Consider the following 20,721-nt stretch of genomic DNA (forward strand, 5'->3'; position numbering starts at 1 on the left):
TTGTAATCTCAGAAAGGCTTCCCCCTTGCCCGCCAGCCCTCTTGAGCTATAAAAGTCAGGAACAACACAAGGAAGCACCTCATCGCCCTGCCTAATTAATGGAAAGTATTTCCAGCCATAATGCGGGACTGTGGCCCTGGTTTCAGAAAGGGCTGGTAGGCATTTGGCTGTCACAGCCACAGAAGTACTCTGATGCCTCTGGATAAGAGAGCGTAGTTGGCCAACCAGCCATCTTCATGCCCTTTTGGAGGTTGTCCAGTATCATAAATGGGTTGGTCTCAACCTTCTGGCTAGATCCTGCAGGGCTTTTCTTAAGTGCACTCAATAAACTAGTGTGGTACATCTGCCACTTATGGACCCACACTACATGCAACATTTCCTGCATGGAATTGATGCCTTTGTAAAAGAAACACAACAAGTGAAACAGCCCTCCGTTCCCAGAGCGCCCAAGAACCAAGCTCAGGTGAGCTCATGTAATATTTTTAAAATCAGTGAGCTCATTTATTTATTAGATTTATTTCCCGCCACTATCGGGAACCGTCTCGCAGCAGATTACAGTCAAAAAGCATAAAACCCACAAGAAAGCATAACCTCTCAAATAAAATCCAGTTAGCAAAAACTCCAGTGGCATAAAACTCTCCTTCTCCCCCACCCTCACTCTCAGACCCAGTGCCTCTAGGGTGGTCTCAGGTGCCTGACACAGATGAGCTGACATGTCCCCAGAGGGACAGACCAGAACAAATGGGATGAAATTAATTCAAAAGAAATTCCATCTAAACATCCGGAAGAAGTTTCTGACAGTCAGAGTGGTTCCTCAGTGGAACAGGCTTCCTCGGGAGGTGGTGGGTTCCCCATCTTTGGAAATTTTTAAACAGAGGCTAGATAGCCATCTGATGGAGAGGCTGATTCTGTGAAGGCTCAAGGGGGTGGCAGGTTACAGTAGATGAGTGATTGGGATGTGTGTCCTGCTTAGTGGAGGGGGTTCGACTAGATGACCCATGAGGTCCCTTCCAACTCTATGATTCTAGGGTCTCAGCTGAAGTGGCCACATCCAAGAAGGTAAACTCAGGAAGGGGAGGAGGGTCTGCTTGGAATTCTCTCCAGAGACGAACCACAAATAAAAAAACCTCACGCCTTAAATAAATCTTTGTTGGTCTTAAAGGTGCTACTGGAGTCTGATTTTATTGTGCCACTTCAGACCAACATGACTACCCACTTGATTCTATCATTAAGTGGCACAGTCAGCCTGTTTTCCCCCTTGCAGAACTGCCCAACTTTTCACTGAAAGCGTGCCTTCCCCCTCTCCTTGTCTCTGTCTCCATTAAGATGCTTCCTGTAAGGATTGCCTTCTTAAATTCCCCCAAAGAATTCTTCTTTTCTATGAATGCTGCTTTCTATTTATATGCTTGGGTTTTATTCCCCATAGAGCGCTCAGTGCTTGATAGACAAGGACTGCCATGCTGGGAAGTTCTGCCATAAGACCTGGGAGGAGCTACCTCACTCTGCTACTTGCCATGGGCTACGGCGAAGATGCCAGCGCAACGCTATGTGCTGCCCAGGGTCAGTCTGCATAAATGGTAGGCTGTTGCTGTAACCCAAGGGTTGGTCGCCACCCTAGATAAGAAGACTGGAAATAGACAGTAGGGACAGGATCCTTGCCAGTCATGCCACCTGGCAAAATGAACATAATCACTCACAGAAAGCCTTCACTGTTAAAGGAGAAACATCTGTAGAACCACAAGCCATGTAGCCAGTGTGGTGTAATGGAGAAGAACTGCAGACTATCATTTGGAGAATTGGGTTTGATTCCCCACTCCTCCTCCACGTGCAGCCAGCTGGGTGTCCTTGGGCCAGTCACAGTTCTCTTAGGGCTTTTCTCCCTCAGAGTTTGTTGTGGGGAGGGGAAGGGAAAGGTGTTTGTAAGCTGCTTCAGATTATGAAAAGCAGAGAATAAATAAAACAGCTCTTCTTCTCTGTTTAGAATGCTCCATCAAGAGTAAATGGCTGCATGCTGCTATTTATCCTGTTATTCGGTAACCTGGTGTTTGATGTGGCTACACAGAGAAAACATACATTATTCTGACTTCAGAGTCATTCCACAAGGCTCCAAAAAGTTATTAATATCATATTCACATCTTCCACCCTAAACATGTGGACATAGACAGAAATATGCACAGGAAATCCCTTTTTGAACATTTAATTTGATCTCCCACATATGTACAGTCCTGCTGTCAGACCTTAGACCAGCTTGGTGGTGGACCGGGGTTAATTCCCCACTCCTCCTCCACACGCAGCCAGCTAGGTGACCTTGGGCTCATCACAGCCCCACAGGGCTCTCTCAGCCACACCTACCTCACAGGGTTCCTGTTGTGGGGAGAGGAAGGGAAGACAATTGCAAGCTGGTTTGAGACTCCTGATATAGAACTCTTCTTCTTAGCATCTTCAGATAAAGGGCCTTAGGCAGCAGAGCTGGGAAAGGTCTATTATTCTCCTTGGAATCCGGCCATCCATAGGAGGAAATAATGGATTGGATGATGATACAAGACAGTTTCAGAAACTGACCACTCTCCTCTTCTGTGCCAGATGTGTGCAGCCAGATTGAAAGGGTGATGCAGGTTAATGGAAAGCAGCATATTGAACAGGCTGACTCGGGTCCCAAAGGCACGCCCCACCCTGTTCAAGAGGGCAACATCCAGAAGAAAGGAAATCCCAGAACTTTAGATGATGCAGGTAAAAAATGTGAGAGCACAGATGCTTTTTTGAAGCAGAAAGTACTGTTTGCTTATCATCAGCAAAAGGGGAGCAGTGCAGAGTTTCAGATAAAAGGAGACCAGTTTACATGAAAGTATTTAATACATAAGAGTCTAGGCATGGCTAATTTCTTAAACCTAATTGGCTGACTTGAGTCAATACAATATTTTATTGGGAGACATAAAGTATTTAACATAGATAACGTCACTGGACCATGCAACTGAATGGGAATGAAATAATAATATACTTCTAGTAAAGAATACAGGGGAATAAAGAAAACTGCCTAAAATTCTCACAGGCAATTAAATAACCATTTCACCTTTATAGAAAGCATCCTTTTGCATAATTGTTTTACTATATCCCTATTTCCTGAAAAATATCTTAAACAGTTCAATTTTACATATCTTGCAAAACCACCCACGCAATGTATTGAGAATTTTCACAAGAAACAGGACCACAGGAGCAGAGGTGCCAAGGGGCTCCCATGGTGGACCCCTTACAAGGTAGGTGCTGAGAGAGCTCTAAGCGAATTGCTGAGAACAGCTCTAAAAGAACTGTGACTAGCCCAAGGTCACCCAGTTGGCTGCATGTGGAGGAGTGGGGAATCAAACCTGGTTCTCCAGATTAGAGACTGCCATTCTTTAACCACTACACCACGCTGGCCGTGGCCTCAAACTGGTGATGCTAACTCCTGACCCTATGGCTCCATACGGAAATAAGGGCAGAGGGGGCAAAGCCTGAAACTTTGATGGATTTCATTCGTGTCCCTTCTCACAGCTCAAGCGAGAGAAAGTTGTCTCCGCGCATCTGCAGCTTCTTTGCCAGCTCCTTCAATTATACATTTTGGGATTCAGCTGCCAATTAAGACTGTTGCTGGGCATGAAGTCTTGGATGGCTCCACACTTCTTTAAGATACAAATATTATCCCACCTATAGTATGTTTCACTTTGGCCCACTTTATGTCAGGTGCTTTCCAAAATCAAGTAAAGCCACTGGCATCATGTACTTGTGAAGGAATATATGTCGTTATTTATAAATATTTTTAAAACTTTGTAATAATTCTTTTTGTTTTCCACAGGAAAGCTGAAAAGAATAATCATTCTGCGATAGAAAAACTGCGGCCGGTTTTGACCGCAGGCAGCATGTTGAACAAAAGGTCCTCACCCAGCAGAAAAGCTGACAAAGTGGGAAAAGAAATAGACCTGTTTTATTTGTTTCTTGTTTTGCATTGTCTTTTTTTTTAATGTGCTGGCATGAGAAATTAAGAATTTATTCACAGGGGTTACCAGCGTGGAGCAGTGATTAACAATGGTGGACTCTAATCTGGAGAACTGGGCTTGATTCCTCACTCCTCCACATGTAGCTGGATGGATCACATTTGGCTAATCACAGTTCTCTTAGGGCTGGTCTTTCTGAGCAGTTCTCTTGGAGCTCTCTCAATTAATTTGAGCCTTTTGAAGAGTGGAAGGCAGCCTCTGTTCTGGTGAGGCTTGACCTGTGGCCCCAAGCAAGCCTCACTGAGAGGCCGAAAGGGTTCTCTGCATCCTGCAAGAATAAACAGCCATCTATGGTGGGAGGCAAGAATGTGTTCCTGTTGCATGGATTTGGGATTCAGTGTCAATTTATTTTGGAAATCTGGCAGCATGATCTATTAAAAGGAAAAGTCACATTTAAAGGAAGAAGCTTACCATTACACCGTAGTTGGCCATTCAGTTACAGTATACTTTTTACATGGATGTGAATGAAACTTTAAAAATAGTCACGCTTGCACACCTGAAAGAACACCACGCAATAAATATGTTCCTGAGCTCGATTGCCAAGGCCTCAGCTCACAGAAAGAGTCTTGAGCCTGCCCAGAGCTATTCACTCCGATCCTTTGGCTCCCGGTATTTCCACTGGATGTAGTCAAAGATATCCTTTTCACTGTCCACCTGGAGGGGCTCTCCAGCAACCCCTGCAAATGCATCGGAAAAGACCAAGTCACAAAAGGCTCTGCCTTTTGTTTCCAGAGGAAAGGATACAGGTTTACTGCAAATCAGCAAATAACAGCCCCCCACCCTGCCACCAAATGCTGCAGCCAAACTTGTGAGCAGGTTATGCAAATTATACTTGATATCAAAATGAGCTATGTCAAATGGTAACTGATAGAACAAGCCACATTAAGATGAACACACTTTCCAGGGCCATATGAAGAGGGCAGAGTGGGCCAGGATACTGGCAAGAAAGAGCAGATGAAAGCAGGAAGTCAATTTCTTATCAACCCCGAAAGCATTAAATTAATCCCTAGTCCACCTTTTATTTAGCACTGGCTTCACTTGCTCTTGGAAACATGAGAGTTAGGCACTGATGGTTCTTTACTCCAAGGAGCCTTGACAGAGGAACCAGACTCCTGACTTCATGGCACAAGTGCAGCCAGGCAGGAAGCTTCTTCTCCCCCTAACCATCCCCAAATCAGCCACTATGTGAAAGGGGTGCAGCACTCACCTGTAACCCCCAAGGGCCGGATTGTGTATTCATTGAGGGTGAAGCCCATTTCGAGAGCATGAGCCCGCATGTTCTTATTAAATATGTCACTTCCGGTGAAGTACAGGACTCCGCAGTAATACTGATCCTTGGGAATCAACCTAGAGTGTAACCGAGAGAGAAGAGCTCATGTTTATGGTGAAAAAGGAGAGGCAGAATCGTGCCAGTCAAGCTGCCCTTCAAAAATCTCAGTTCCTGATCACCGTTGGTGCCAGTGTCACAGCTCCTCAGCTATTTTACTTTTAGCAATGCAGTCACAGTTAAAAAAAAATCCTGATGTTGCTTTTTCAGGGGTGATAGTGGCTCGTTTTAATTTTGAGTTTTATGATGCTAATTCATTCCCCAACACTGATGTTTTATTGTTTAACTTTTATGCAGAATACAAAACAGAACTTAGGTAGACAACTTGCTTTCACACACATATAGTATAACAAATTAGGTAACCAAGCCTACTGTGTCAGCAACCACTTTACACTGTAGGGATGCACAGGGAAAACAACAGGCACCAGTGGGAAAGGCATAATGCTGGTAAACTGGCTCACTGCTGGCCTTTTCAGGACTACAGCTCTATTTCCTACAAAGTAGACAACTGTTCTTCTGTCCACAGCTAACAGGCCTTCTTCCTTACTTCTGGCCATAGCTGCTACCCCTAACTCACCATCCAAAATACTACTACCTACAAATCCTACAAAACTACCCTTCATTAAACATTTTTATTGGTGCCTTCTCTGTTAACACTTATAAGCCTCTGTCTTCACCCTTTTTCTAACCCTGTAATTTCACTTAGAAAACCACTAAGTGGGGACTGTATCACTACCGACAAAGACATGGCCACATCCTGCTTCAGATTTACCTGATATCAAGTCTTCTGAAAGGCTTATCGGCCCCCTCATCTTTGTTTGGAAGTCGACACACTCCCTGGAAGTAAAAACAGCAATGACGAGAGCAACAGTGGTGAGCCTCCCCAAGCCCCCACCACAGATTGAGCAGTCTGTCTCCTGGGTAGATGGGAAATGCAAACGGTACTGGGAAAGGCCTGTCCACTGAACAGAGGGGAGAGGGAAGGAGGGAAAGAGCCTGCCTCCCCCCCAACAGAGGTGGCGTGGGAAGGTACAGGCTTACTGCAGCTTGTCCATATTATGTGGGAGAATCGGGGTTGTGTCTGCAAGTGGCTCCTGCATTCTTTGCGTGAGACAGGGGCCACAGGCTGGTGGCAGTGGCAACTCCTGCTCCCTCTGTGGGGGCTGCATGCTCACAGTAGCTCCCAGTCTCTTTGCCTGAGACCATTCTAGGGTCCGGGTCCCCCCAAGCATGGGAGAGGTAACTCTGCCAGGTCATTGGTCCAGGACTTTCCCCATTGATATTAGTGGCCAATCCATCCCGGTGACCACTTAATGCCACACCACCACTTGGTCCCACCAAATTACGCCACTGTATCTGTCATGTGGTTTTCATGTTCTCCGTGAACAGCCCTGAGCTGCAAGGGATAGCCGTACATAAATGTAAGAAATAAATAATTGCTTCAAAACAATATGCCACAACTGTGATTCTTTATTCTGATTACAGATTTTATGTTATTCTGGCACAAGACTGGGGTGCATTTAAATCTCAGCATAACTGCTTTTTGAGCACTTATGAAGAGTGGGAACAAGGTATGTGCAGACTGCACAAAGCCACTCAAGGTGGAGCTAGAAATCAACAGGCACACAGGCAGCACTTGAAGGAGTCTCTTCCAACCACACTTCAACTTGCACTTTGTGGCAAAAGCCCACATGAAAGGGAGCATCTGCATCTGGACAAAGAACAACCTGTTGAAACACAAAACCCAGGCTTTCCTCTGCATAAAAACCTCTTCTGTACAGGGTCCAAAAGCTGAATCCTGTGGGGATGTTTCAAAGGAATGCGCTTTCTTCTCAGGTCAAACATGAAAAGAGCTTCTATCTGCTTTGATAGACCAAATTTCTGGCTTACCAGCATTTAACCAAAGGTGAGATACACAGACAGGCAAGTCTGGGCTTTGCTACATTCATTCTCTGGGGTCATAAAGTACCATCCAAATTTGAAGGGGACAACAAAAACAGCCCCAGTCTAGAACTTCACTGCCTGGCCCCTCCTTCCCAGCAACTTGGCTGTCTTACAAAACATGGAACTAATACAAAAAGGATCCTCACCATGAATTTGGTGTCTCCCTTCGACAGCGTATCTGTAATGAAATGGATATTCTCCAGCTGCGCCACCACTTGATGCAAGAGCTTTGGCTGGAAAAGCAACAGTGTGTGTCATGATCAGAGAGACGAGGCAACATGCACATGCCTCAAGCTGCAAGGCACAGAAGCCAAACAACAGAATATTTGGGGCAAGAGACACCTTGGGACAGCAACAAGGGAGAAGCATCATGGAGCAAAGATAGCCAAAGGAACCTTTGTATCTGAGGAACAGGAATCCAGGAGGATTTCCTTTCCTCACATATTCTTCTGCAGAAGCCTTATTGAAAGGAAGAGGCTCTTCCACCCATTCAACTCAGAGAGGCTTGGCAAGAAAACCTTTGTGTGGCCTGTGCTTTCACTGGATCAGACGTCTCTCCCCCACCCTGCCAGTTTTCACCTACCCACTGTGATGGATGCCATGCCATTCTTCCTGGAAGGCCCACCTGTGTGTATGCAGAGGTGCTCTTATGCATGGGGCGTTCAGACCACCTGCTAGGGAGGAGGCCAATGGGGCTCTCTCTGATTCCACAGCCAGCTGTTTTTGTCTTGCTCTGTACACTGTGACCCTGCAGTAGTGGCTCTTCATGCATCTGGTTAGGGGAACATGGAGGAGGGCACCCAAGACACACAAGGCCCACATGCCTGGCTAAACAGGCAAGCAGGCTCTTTCTCCCTCTTTTTTGGGGTGATGCTCTACCACTGATCCCCTGTACTACCGCAAGTGTCAGGTAGAGTAGGGCAGCGAAGATGGCTTTAAGGCATGGCAGCAGCTAAAGGCAATCGGCTGTGTACTGGGGGGGGGGCTATCTTCTACAATGATTCTGAGGGCCCATTCTCAGATTTTACTCAGTCCCCCAGAAACATTTGGACTGCTCCTGCATGTGAGTGAGCATATGTGTACAGACAGAGCTGTAGTGAGTAAGAAAGTCCTTAGAGATAATCTGGATTTTGCTTATTTCCAGAGTTGAATGGGTCACCATTATTTGGAGTGCGGAAGAATTATCACCCCAGATCAAATTACTAGAAATCCTGGGATTTTCAGCAAGATTTAAAAACTCTCTGAACAGCATACACATACAGCGCCACCTCCCTCTTTTCAGCTCATCTTTTAAGAAGTTATTCCTTTTTTAAGAAGTTATTCCTTTTTTAATAAGTTATTCCTGTTCATTCTGTTTCCCAAACCCTCAATAAAAGCCACTGTGCCACCACATTATGTTGAAAGTAGCAACAAACCGTTATTCATTAACTTGTTTTCATTTTTTGTCCACTTGGCAGTAAGGCCTTGTCCTCTTTCAGGTCTATTCCCCACCCACCACTGGTACCAGATCTGGAAATATCTGAGGCTACAACATTGCTGAAGCTAAGCAAGAGTGAATTTAAAACAGAATATGCACACAGCTGTGCGTGCTTGAATAGCATAAATACTAAAATTGGAACACACATATTTACCTGCTTAGAGGATTCAGCAGTATAGTCTGGATGGGTCAGGAGGATATCCATATCCCCACTGGATTCAGCACCTATAAAATAAAAGATGTAAGAAAAAGTAAATGCTGGAGGCAAATTAAGACCACAATAAGAGAGGTCTGTAACATCTGCTTCTTTGCATCCAACTTCAGTTTCACAATAATTTTAAAGTCAAAGTTAGCATAGTTTTGCAAGCAGTAGCTATGTGTTTTAGTTAATATCAGAATAGCCAACCATTTATTCCTATTCTTGACCTGCCCTGGAGTTAGAATGCGGCAGGAAGTGAAATACTTCTCTTGACTCTCCTTCCCCATTTTATTTTAAACGTGAACATAAAGGGCACATAGATCTATGGAGCAGCATGGGCACATGCACCACAGAGAACACCTACATTTTAAATAAAGACCTTCTAAAATCCCCATTGGGCCTGGAGATTAACCTGCAAAACACCAAAATAGGCATAATGCTCTTGTCATTTGAACAACCAACCTCGGCGGAAACTGCCGCATACTGTGGCGATGTATTTGGGGTCCACTTTCTTGACCTCATTCAACACGATTTCCTGTTACAGGGAAAACCAAATCATTTAATCACTTTTTTCCTTTTATGCTTGTGTCCTTCCTTTCAGTAAGAAGGCATCTTGTCTTACCTGCATCTCTAACATCTCTTCCCTAGGTATCCTTTTTTCAAAATCTTCAAAATACCTGTGCATGTGAAAAAGAAAAAAATGGGGGGGGGGGGTTTAGAGAAAAGCAAAGATGATATTCATTGCAATCAAATATACTGAGCATATATTTGTCATAAATCATACTGTGCATACCAAGGTCCAATTCAAACATTATCTGGGATCATCAGACCCCACTAAAATGGCTCCCATGAATCAGGCTTGCATATGGGTCAGACTAAATACTGCACAACACCTGGTACTATTTGGATAAGCTCATTGTGCTAGTTAAATCAGCCACTTAATAGATCAAGTTTACAGAGGGAAAGCCTTAATATTACATGAGTTTTTCTTCTAAACTTCCACCACTTTCTGTCACTAACAATTAAAACAATCAGCTGAAGCTCTGTGTACATTAAGGATGACTCCTTTGCACTACACTATACAATTTGGCAAGCAATATCATCTCACATTTCAATTTGCAATCCACGAAGAGCTCAGATTTTTATCCTCAGTATGGCAAGAGGTGAACAACAACTAAAAGTTGTTCAACTTTCTTGAAGAGTTTGCCTTCAGCAACGAATCAGAGAATGGCTAACTGTTGCTTTATGAAGACATTTTTACTTCCAGGATGACATGAAATCAACCAGTTATGAAAGCCTATCACTAAGCCCTTAGAGAAACAAAACATATGTCTTACTTCAACCCAATCTGTTGGTGGTGGTTTAATTTATGCTCATTTCTCTTGAGATCTAGAAGGAAAAGAGTAACATGAATGGTCTATCATTTTTTAAACAGAGTGTAGAGAAGAAATAATTTGGCACACCTTTCTGGAAAATCGGTCTGTACGCAGTCTGTACATCTGTGGATTATGTTCCCACTGGTGTAGCCAAAAAAGACAAGTGGGCTCACAGACCTGAATAATGTAGGCTAACTTTATTTATTGCTCAAACTTAATATGCTGTCCACTATCCCAATGATTTCTTGTAGTGAATTACAGAAGAATTAAAACACACACAACAAGGGGCAAAAATCCAAATAATCAGATCCCCTAAATTATAAATATTAAAGAGAGAAATCTATCTGATCTTGGCATCAGGAGAGACGGAGAAAGGCAACCAAATGTGCTACATTTCAGAGATATTCAGCATTGGTAGCACTGGGGAAGGAGGGAAAATTGCTTCAGGTACAGTACTCCTACCCTACCCTGGCAAACAGAAAAGCATGCCTGCTATACTGTAAATAGCTTGTTCCATACCATGATGTAGAAAGACATTCCATAAAGTGGACTCACCTTCTAGCGTCTTAATTCCTTCATCTACAAACTTCCTGGCGGCAGCAGGGCTGGAGAGAGATAAGGAGGTTTAGAATCTCTAGGACAACAATTAATTTCAGCATCACCTACACAATTGATGTGCCAGGCTACCAAAAGGTGGTGGAAGTGTTTCAAAAAGAAACATAAACAGCAGCTGCTGATCTGTGAGTATCAAGTCAACTAAATGCTTCTTAGGTGACAACTACAGAGAGATTGAAACAGTAAGAGAGAGAAAATAGGTTTGCTGATAAGCAATGACTAGTAAACCAGAAGACGATAACACTAAATTGGATTTTCAACTCTCCAACAAGAGATCTGGATATGATCAGCAATCTGCAACATGTGCAACCAGCCAGATTAAAGATTGGAGTAGATGCTTTTCCAGAGCCAAGGAAGATCCTGACCCACAGGTTAAAAATTCTGATTTTCCCTCCTTTAAATAGCTTGGGTATCCTGATTCCAGTTTTACATGCATATTTACCCTATGCCAGTAACTCTGGTCAGGAAGTTGATAGAAGAGCTTGTATCATCTTGTCTAATCTAGAGAAAAAAAGAGAAACGATTGGGCGATCTTTGATAAGGAAGTTCACAAATACACACAATGCAAGAACTGGCAAAATACTGGAAAGCAAGAAAGTCTAAAAGTAAGTTTTATGTTATGTCCTTGATGTGTATGAGAGGGCCAAGGAGACACCTGCCCTTGTGTTCCAGCTATGACTGGATGGGAGAAGACAAGAGAAGACGGTTGAGGCAGCTATACCAACACAAATGGTACAATTCAATGATGTGCAGGTAGGCCTCTTCTGAGGCAGAAAGGAGTGGCTGCTGCTCAGCATCTGCTTGTTATGCAGAGAGTCATGGGTTCAAACGCTGCCATCTCCAGCTAGAATGGATCAGGTGATAGTTGATGTGAAAGACCTCTATCAAAGACTCTGGAAAGCTGTTTATAGTCTGATGGGCAAATGGTCTGATTCAACATAAATGTGAATAACATTTTAGGCATCATTAAAAGAAGCAGCCCCACATGGCACAACCAATAGGAAGAGTTGCATAATGCTGTTATTAACAAATGACTTGCAAAGAGAAAGATTATCAATAAAGCTATACATTCCAGATGGGATTTTCATCTAGCCATGTTCGTTCATAGAAGTAAATTAGTCCAGCAGTATCTAAGGCTTACAGCATTCTTGAGGGGGAAGTGTGTTAGTTTGTTGCAGCCCAAGCAAAAATAGTCCTATTGAACCTTAAAAGATTAACACACTTATTGGAAATGAAGCTTAATAAAAGAAAAAAAATCAAGCAAGCAGTGGTGTTTCTATGCTGAACACACAAAAACTTGATCCTATCCAAAGAACAAAAGATTTCACCTAAGGAAGGCAGGTCCACTCCAACCCGGAGATGAGTTGGCAGAGTAGTCAAGTCAGCCACTCCCAGTTTCATAGTATTAAATCTGCACATGAATTGCAACTCTGCAGTTTCATGGTAGTATTCTTCTTTGGAGTTTTAAAAAATGCATAAACCCCAAGCACGTACCTTTTCTAGCTTACGCAGTTTACCAGTGGATAAAAACTCATCAATTTTTTCTGCAATTTTTGCTCCTACTCCATCCTAAGAAACATGAGGAAATGGGAAAAATTAAATGGGATGGTCATACTTTAGGGAGACCAGCAGACAGAACTCAGACACCAAGTGAAGATAGACATATAGGATTTTTTTAAAAAAAGAAGTCAGCCTTCACCAAGCACAGACCACCATTACAAAGGGGCACAAACCACTGTGTTCAGTCTCTGGGTCAAACAGAGGCAGTGAAAGAGCACAAATGCTCTTAAAGTAAATTATTTACACTAGACATATCTCTTTCTTGCTTTTGTCATTGTATCACACAGCTACTTCACCATTTTGTCCCCAAGGGAGTCCAAAATCTGCTTGCATAATTCTTCCACCTAACATATTATCATCACAACTCTGTGAGGGAGGTTAGGCTAAGTGCCTGGCAAAGTGGGGATTCAAACCTGGGGCTCCCAGATTCTAATATGAACCTCTAACCACTACATTACATTGGCTCATAAGCATCAAATGAACTCTTTAGCCAAACAGTAGACTCACAAGCAGCAGATAAATTTCACTGTTCTGAGTCACGAAAGACAGGGAAATAGCCTGTTCCCTGTGGTCTGACTGAACTTACCAGTTTCTTTGCTTCAGCCCCACTTTTTATCTTGCTTGGATACTTGGATATTACAGAAGCCGCTTTCCTACATAAAGTAAAGAAAATTCTGCATTCCAGACTTCCCGATCAAGTAAACATTTAGCATGAAGTATACACAAAATGCACCCACAGATCCAATTAAGACCAATTCTCTTCTAGAAACACATTGTCACAGAGAAGGAATAACCAGAGATTAAATACAGCTTTTCTCTATTACAGCAAAATTTGGAGCAAGTTCTACAGGAAGCAGCTTTGTGAAAGTTTCAACTGGGAGAGCACAAATTCTCCTTCTCTTCCTTTGCCTCTATAGGCTCTTGTCATATATACTATCCCTTCTGCAGGTGAGGGGATTCCTCTCTGCTGCTTGTGTAGCTGCTGTGGTGAAGCGGTTTCAAGGAAACATTACTCCTTGAGGAAGACAAATGGAACCAAGCTGTAAGCTCAGCACCCATCACCTTACATGAATCTTGCAGGAAGGAACTAGAACTTGTGTCCCTCCCCCCCCCCCCCATGTCAATCTCATTATCACTGCAAAATTTATGTTCTTCTCTTGGGCACAAAACCAGTTGGAAAAGCAGCAGAAGTGAAGGACAGAGAGACTTCAGAGGGGGAGACAGAGCAAGGGGAAGGCAAGAATGTGACTGGTGATAGACTGGAAAAGAAGGGGATGTGATAAAAAGCAAAGGAGGAGAAGGTGAAAGGAATTTCATAAGGGAATCAGAAAGGTGTGTGGGAGGGGTCAGGAAAGAGGGGAGCAAGTAGATACGCTGGAGGCTGCTGGAGAATACACAAGTGTGATGTTATGGCATGAAAACTACATGTCACCAAAATAAATCAGCTATGAATTTACTCTGACGACCTCTGCTGACCAGCATCCCAGTCAGCCCACAGTAAATGGTTCCCAAAAGTACAGCCCTTACCTGTAGGCATTGTACTTGTGGATGGCTCTATTCACATTCCTCTCATAGTTGGCCAGTTCTGAAAAAAAGGGTTCCTTTTTAGTTCTAAGCTGTTGCACCAAGTAAAACACAACAACACAGGCCCCATTACGTTCAGCGTAAGACTTTCGCCATCCTGATACCCAGGGGACCAAAAAGTGACACATCCCCCCCCCCCAAGGGACACACCTCTTTCAGTTCCAAAATAGGCCGAGCAAATAAAGTACTAGGAGGGAAGGAAAGGTGCTAATCTGGGGCCAGGGCCAGGGCGCTGACCGGCCTGGGCCGAACTGCCCCTCACTCGAGGTTCCACAATGCGAGAAGAGTCTAATCTAAACCAAATGTTGGAGGCGTTCGGGCAGCGTTGCCTTGCGCCAAAGCCCGCCGCCAGAGCGCCCGAGAAGGCCGGGGCCAGCCAGGCGCCTGTGCCTCCAACGGCCGGCACTCCAGGGCCGCGCGGCGGAGGGCCTACCGGTCAGGAAGTCCGTGATCCCCTCATTGGGGTTCTCCTGCGGCGCCTTCCGCTTGCTCATAGCGCTGTCGCCACCACCGCCACCGGCCCAGCCGAGGCTGCCCCCGCCGCCCGAGCTGGACGCCCAGCAACGGCATCCGCTTCCGGTTGGGCAGCTTCCGGGAGGCGGGCCGGCGAACAATGCTCTCAGGCCCGAAGCCACGCGTGATGGGCGCATCGCCGGCCGCTGTCCTCTTGTCCCAGGCGCGGAGGGGCGGCGGCGGCGACTTCGCGTGGACTCCGTCCAGCTTCCGGCCTGCCAAGCAGACGACGCGCCTCGAGCCCATATGTTGATCCGGCGCATGTGCCTGCCCGAAGTCCGCCTGCGGCCGCCGGGGGTGTGGTGGGCAGGGAGGGTGTGTGCAACCACAGTGCATAAGAAACGCGTGTGGAAATGTAGACAGACAGACGCCAAGGGAATTTAGAGCCCAGTGGCCCCTTTAAGACCAAACGAGTTTTACTGAGTGAATGAAATGTATTTATTGAATAAAACTTGGTTGGTCTTAAGGGTTGGTGCCACTGGGCTCTAAATTTGTTCTGCTGCTTCAGACTACCACGGCGACCCACTTGAATCTGGACACGACGGGAGGCGAGTTAGGGAATGCTAAACGAAGCAAAAAAGTCTTCACCTGCTGGTGGAAGATGGCAATAGGGGAAGACGGCTAAATCTCCCAGAGGAGGGAGTTTGGTACCTTTCTTGGATTGCCACCCTAGATGCTTGAAGTGGCAGGGGCACCCGAAACAACTTCTGAAGACGACCAGAAGGAAGACAATTAATGTGGCCCAGTGCAGTGGCACTCGGCAACTGGGAAATGGGGAAGGATGGTTTCTCTGCCTGTTCTCACACCTTAAGATAGAGGTAGTCAAACTGCGGCCCTCCAAATGTCCATGGATTACAATTCCCATGAGTCCCTGCCAGCGAACGCTGGCAGGGGCTCCTGGGAATTGTAGTCCATGGACATATGGAGGGCCGCAGTTTGACTACCCCTGCCTTAAGACATCTCTTCTGACTCAGAAAAAATAAAAGCATACTATGCAGGCAGGCACATTTCTTGATTTCCGACTTCATCCTTTTGCATTCCAATCTCAGCATTTCATTTATTTATTTTTCCATTGGTGTGTCGCCCTTCCCCCGGGGGCTCGGGGCAGCTCGCATAAACTCATAGCCTATATGTTGGGCGCTTGAGACAGGGAGGCCAGAATTTTGCTTGGGGGACAGCTCCGCCTTAAAAAGCATGACCCACTGCTGCAAAGTCAGGTACAGATTGCCACAACCTCGCACGCCGACCACGTCCTGGTCATTCTCGAGCACCAGAAAGCAGGACTAGGAGTACCCGTCGTGTTATCGTGGGGTCTTCCATCCATGCGGCGGCCCAGTCTCTGACCGCAGCAATCCACCCGCAAACAGGCTCTAGCCTTGCCCTGCCCTCTGTCAGCTCGCGGCACGGGCTCTCGAGTTGCAAGGCGTCTTTTTCAACTTAGCGTGTACTGTGGGCAAGAGGTGGAAGCGGGACATCTTCAGAATGTCGCCTCCTGCTCTAGCAAACAGAGGCGCCCGCATGGAATCCGGAAGTGGAAGTTCTCGTCTTTTCCTCTTTGCTCCAGAAGGGTTGACGAGATTCCCGGAAGTGACGTCAACGCGTACGCCCAGGAGCCGCTTGACAGGAGACGATGTGAGTTAGCCGTCCGGTGGCCTTCTGCGTCTTTCCCCTCCTCCTGTGCCTAACCCCGTTTCTGTCTTCTCCTTTTGCCTCGCAGGGCTAAGGTCACCTTTAAGGTCACGCTGACTTCGGACCCGCGGCTGCCTTATAAAGTGTGAGTCCCTCCCTTCCTCCCTCCCTCCCTCCCTTGTGAGGCGGCGGCGATAACCTCAGTAGTGCGCACGCGCGGCTCCTCGCGACACGTCGTTTCGGAGTGCTTTGGCCCCGCTGGAGTCGCCGAGGGGCGCTGCAGGCTGGACACTTCAGGGTAGCGGGGCTCGTGAGGGCCAGAGTGCTCAGAGCGCCTCACAACAGCTCTGCAGCGTTGCCTGGCAGCATTAGCATGCTTCTGCCCTATGGAAGGGCGGTATAAAAAATCTAAAATAAATAAATGCACTAAAGCAACATATACAGCAACAAGAATGCATCTCCCTACTGATGTTCTGAACAATGTCCCATATGTGGTTGTTTTCTGCCTTGAAGGTTAGGTCTGTCCTGCCCTTTGGATTGCAGCCTTCACAAGTTACAAAGAATGTATGTGAATCCTGCAGGATACAAATATTTGTCAGAAAGTCAATGTAGATTCACTTTGCAAAGAAAACTGGGGACCAGTACTGGGCTAAGTGTGAAATTTAAGTCATACATTCAGCTGTGTGTGCATTGAATGTAACATGAGAATGACACAACACATATGTAAAGGAAAAACACATGTACTCCATACATGGATTCAGTGTAACTTGTAAACATAGCTAGTGTGGAAGGATTTTGAGATGTGGGGAAGTATGACCAATAGCCATTCCTGGCTTTTCAAGCTCAGCTGTTTCTCAGTGTGATTATGGAATATTCTGATCTAGCCATGATAATGCTTATGGCTTTCTATATGTTGCAGGTTAAGCGTGCCTGAAAATACACCTTTCACCGCTGTCTTGAAGTTTGCAGCAGAAGAAGTAAGTGGGTGTCTAGCAATGTCCATCTGCCGTATGCCCCTAGAACATTAACATCTTTGAATACTATGTTGATGGTCCCTGGCCCTAAAGAAGTGCACCTGCCCTTGACTAGGACCTTTTCAGCCCAGGCCCCAGCCTGGTAGAATATGTTGCCAGTGGAATATGGGGCCCTGACAGAGCTAGCACATTTCTACAGGGCCTGCAAAAGGGCACTATTCCACCTGGCATATGGTTGAAGCCAGGGGCAAGTAAATAAAATCAAGCATCCTTCAGTTTCCCCACCACAGATAATGGCCAGAGATATATAGAAGCAAGGCCCAAGAAATTAATTCTAGCGGAGCACCTGAGATATTGTTTTATGTTTTTGTCTTACTGTCTTTATCAGAATTTTGTATTGATGACTGATGTGCACTGCCCTGAGCCTGAGTACAGACGACAGTCTATAAATCATCATCAGATAAATAATAATTATTGTTTATTTGTTTAAAATCCCTACAGCAGACAATAAAAATAATAGTAAGCTTTGTTCTGTTCCTTCAGACCAACATGGCTACCTACCTGAATAATTTACCCAGTCTGTGTGATAAAAGTTTTATTAATAGAAGTGCCGAAGAAAGAATTATTACACTTCATTCTGGTTTTAACATGTTCTGGTTCTGCTTCCTTTAGTTCAAAGTTCCTGCGGCAACAAGTGCGATTATAACAAACGGTGAGTTATTTTGTGTGTGTGCTACAGCTTAGTAGATTCTAAACAGGCTCAACATCTGTGGCCAGCAAAGCCAGAGCAGGAGCCCCCCCTCCCCCCCCGAACCCCAAGTGATGGAGCATCGTTTCAGAAGCTCACCATTTCATGCTCATGCATCCAAAGATGATGATGGAGGGAAAAAACTGGTGTGAAATGCTGGGCAGGCATCTGACTGCGACATGGCCTTCACTTTGCTATCCTTGCCACCTGGAATGTACTTTGTATCAGTTTCAGCTTCATAGGTAGAACGAACTGATATGATACCTCTAACTACCCCCTTGCCCCACCTACCCACCCACACTTATTATTTTAAAAGGCTTCATTTGGCAGACATTATGCCTGATATTGTATTCTGTGTCTAATTTTTTCCTCTTTTTCCAGACGGAATAGGAATAAATCCTGCACAGACAGCTGGTAAGTCGCAATCTGGGTCTGGTTTTTAAAAGCTATTTTATGGTAAAGCTGTTCTCAAAAGGGGATATATTCCACAAATCCTTCTCTTTCCCTCTTTCCATTCTATTTGTAGCCAGCTCTGTTGTTCTTTATTTCATCCTGTTATTTATATAATGCCATAACTTTGTGTGGAGTGGCCTTAATGCAAAGCTCAAGTATCCCTATATAGCTCTTATTGTGGTTTGCTGGACAACTTAAAATGGGTAGTGGCCACTCTGACTTCCCCCTCACACAAATTACTGTGTAACAGAAATTTAACTGGATTAAAATTAAAATATAAAACTGGGTGTACGCTTTAATCAGTAAGCGGTGTCCTTTTATTCTTCATTAGGAAATGTTTTCTTGAAGCACGGTTCAGAATTACGGCTCATTCCAAGAGATCGTGTTGGGAGATGTTGGCCTGAGCTGGTGACAAAACGGCACGTTGTTGGACAGCTTGATCAGTAAGCATCTTCACCTATGACAAATTAGCCTTCCTTACCATAATGCAGAGTTATCTTGTGATTATACTTCCCTACAAATCACTGCACAGGAGCAGTTTACCTGCTAAGAAGAAATGTCCCTGGAAGCTGAATGTGCTGTCTTGTGTTGGAATTTTTAATGAATGGGTGAGGACTTCTAAATGGGAGCCTCTCTGATATCTGAATATAGTTTCTCCAACTCCAGTGATTCTTTGCAGGTGTGGAGACCCCCCCAGGGCACATACAAAGAGCTCAGGCATTTGCTAAGGCCTTCCCGTTGACTTAAATGGCACATGCAGTTCTATGATCCTGTGCCAAAGTTTCTGAAATGATTTCTGTGTCCTTCCTATTTGCATAACAACACAGGAATTGTGCTTTAGCTTGGAGACTAATATTGAGCCATTGGAATGTCTGTAACTATTTTGATGGGCTTCCGTAGACTTTTATGGAGAATGGTTTAATATTGTATAAATAGGAAAGTATGGAAGTATGGGAATTTCAAGAACTCTGGCATTTAAGGCATCTATCCCCGCAGTGTCTGATATTTTTCAGTTAAATCCTTTGGATTTGCACCTCTACCAAGAATTTTGTACTACATTCCAGCAAAAAAAATAAAAATAAAATTATTCATTCAAAGGCTGTTGTTTTGTGAGGAGAAACAATGCTGGTAGTATGTGTTTAAAGTTACTATACTTTTCTCCATAGAAATAATGGGCTTGTTTATTCAGTATGTCATACTGTAGATTCAAGACTGCCTGTCTCTTACCATGAAATGTATTAGTACTTTTTACACTGGATGGCTAATAAAATTTTTCTGTTTATGAGTGTGCTTCTTGGGTTACTTGATGCAAAAAAGCAAGGCTGGTAATGTTAGGTAATGTTAACAGATTTTTAAAATGGGGTAGGAAGCTGTCAGAGTGAGATCCCCAGACCCTATCATTCCAAATCCCTCTGAATTTTTGGCATGCTTCATTATAATTTAGTCTTCTCTTTCCTTTCTTCAAGCACCCACTCACTACCATCTTGGTTGGGCTGGGGAAGGAAAAGGAAATACAATTCTGCCAGTTTTCTCAGTTAAATTTATCTTAAACTCCTGTACAGATGGAGTTTCTCTGTTCTATAGTTCTGAGGGGGAATAAAAGATGGTGATAATGAAGTTGACCCTGCTGAGGGGCTTTTATGTTTAGAACTCTTGGTAAAACAAGTTTCATCTATAAATCTATAATTCTGCCTGAATTATAAATTGGGACGGAAATTTCTTCACTGGGAGACTAGAAGCTTTAGAGAGGATATTGATTCAACGGAATGCACAGGATCTGCCATGAAGGTGCTCCATGATTTCAGAAAAGAGTTCAGAAGTGTTCCTGTACTTTCCTAAATTCCCAGTACAACTATGTTGTCTTTAATCTCTCCAAGCAGCCGTATTAGCATGACAACTTCATGCTATCAAAAGATTTGTCTGCTGGTGTTGCTGACCAGCCCATCTTGTTTTCAGTTGGCTATGCTCCTCCTTTTACAGTGCAATCCATTGAACAGTTTTCTAGAAGCAAGCACCATTGAATAGACCTCTGAGATTTTGAGTCAACCTGCTTAGGACGCACTGTTAGACACTCCACTGGACCTTGATCATCTCTCCCTATCATATGGAAGAATTTGTTTGGACAGGCTGGTGTCTCCTTAGCCCCAACTGTGGAGCTTTTGGAAGGTTTAATCTTAATCTGTAGCAATCCCATAATGTTTATTAGCCTCCCTGTACTGGAAATACACCACCTTCTATGCCTTTAAATTCTTCCAGGGAGAGATATTACAACAATCCCAAAGACAGCAATTAAA

General features: G+C 44.6%; 3 protein-coding genes across 3 annotated transcripts; 2 read left to right on the top strand and 1 right to left on the bottom strand.

Annotated features, from left to right (window-relative positions):
* Positions 1-367: 367 nt before the first annotated feature.
* On the top strand, positions 368-3,861 carry LOC143822028 (dickkopf-related protein 4-like). The gene is made up of 4 exons (XM_077306618.1): positions 368-463; positions 1,427-1,577; positions 2,584-2,730; positions 3,830-3,861. The coding sequence occupies exons 1-4, from the start codon at positions 368-370 to the stop codon at positions 3,859-3,861; spliced, it is 426 nt and encodes a 141-aa protein (XP_077162733.1).
* Positions 2,835-14,784, bottom strand: POLB (DNA polymerase beta). The gene is made up of 14 exons (XM_077307081.1): positions 14,544-14,784; positions 14,054-14,111; positions 13,113-13,179; positions 12,461-12,535; positions 11,409-11,467; positions 10,907-10,956; positions 10,313-10,364; positions 9,598-9,652; positions 9,438-9,510; positions 8,931-9,001; positions 7,446-7,532; positions 6,128-6,192; positions 5,236-5,375; positions 2,835-4,705 (listed from the first exon to the last, which is right to left on the bottom strand). Exons 1-14 carry the CDS (start codon positions 14,758-14,760, stop codon positions 4,611-4,613), a joined length of 1,164 nt encoding a protein of 387 aa, XP_077163196.1. The 5' UTR covers positions 14,761-14,784; the 3' UTR covers positions 2,835-4,610.
* A 1,364-nt stretch (positions 14,785-16,148) lies between these two features.
* Positions 16,149-19,709, top strand: UFM1 (ubiquitin fold modifier 1). Its single transcript, XM_077304931.1, has 6 exons — positions 16,149-16,255; positions 16,341-16,397; positions 17,172-17,229; positions 17,899-17,938; positions 18,356-18,388; positions 18,759-19,709. Coding segments are annotated over exons 1-6 (306 nt in total). The 5' UTR covers positions 16,149-16,253; the 3' UTR covers positions 18,875-19,709.
* Positions 19,710-20,721: the final 1,012 nt, after the last annotated feature.

The sequence above is a fragment of the Paroedura picta genome, chromosome 12 (genome assembly GCF_049243985.1).
Source record: "Paroedura picta isolate Pp20150507F chromosome 12, Ppicta_v3.0, whole genome shotgun sequence".
Taxonomy (NCBI): domain Eukaryota; kingdom Metazoa; phylum Chordata; class Lepidosauria; order Squamata; family Gekkonidae; genus Paroedura; species Paroedura picta.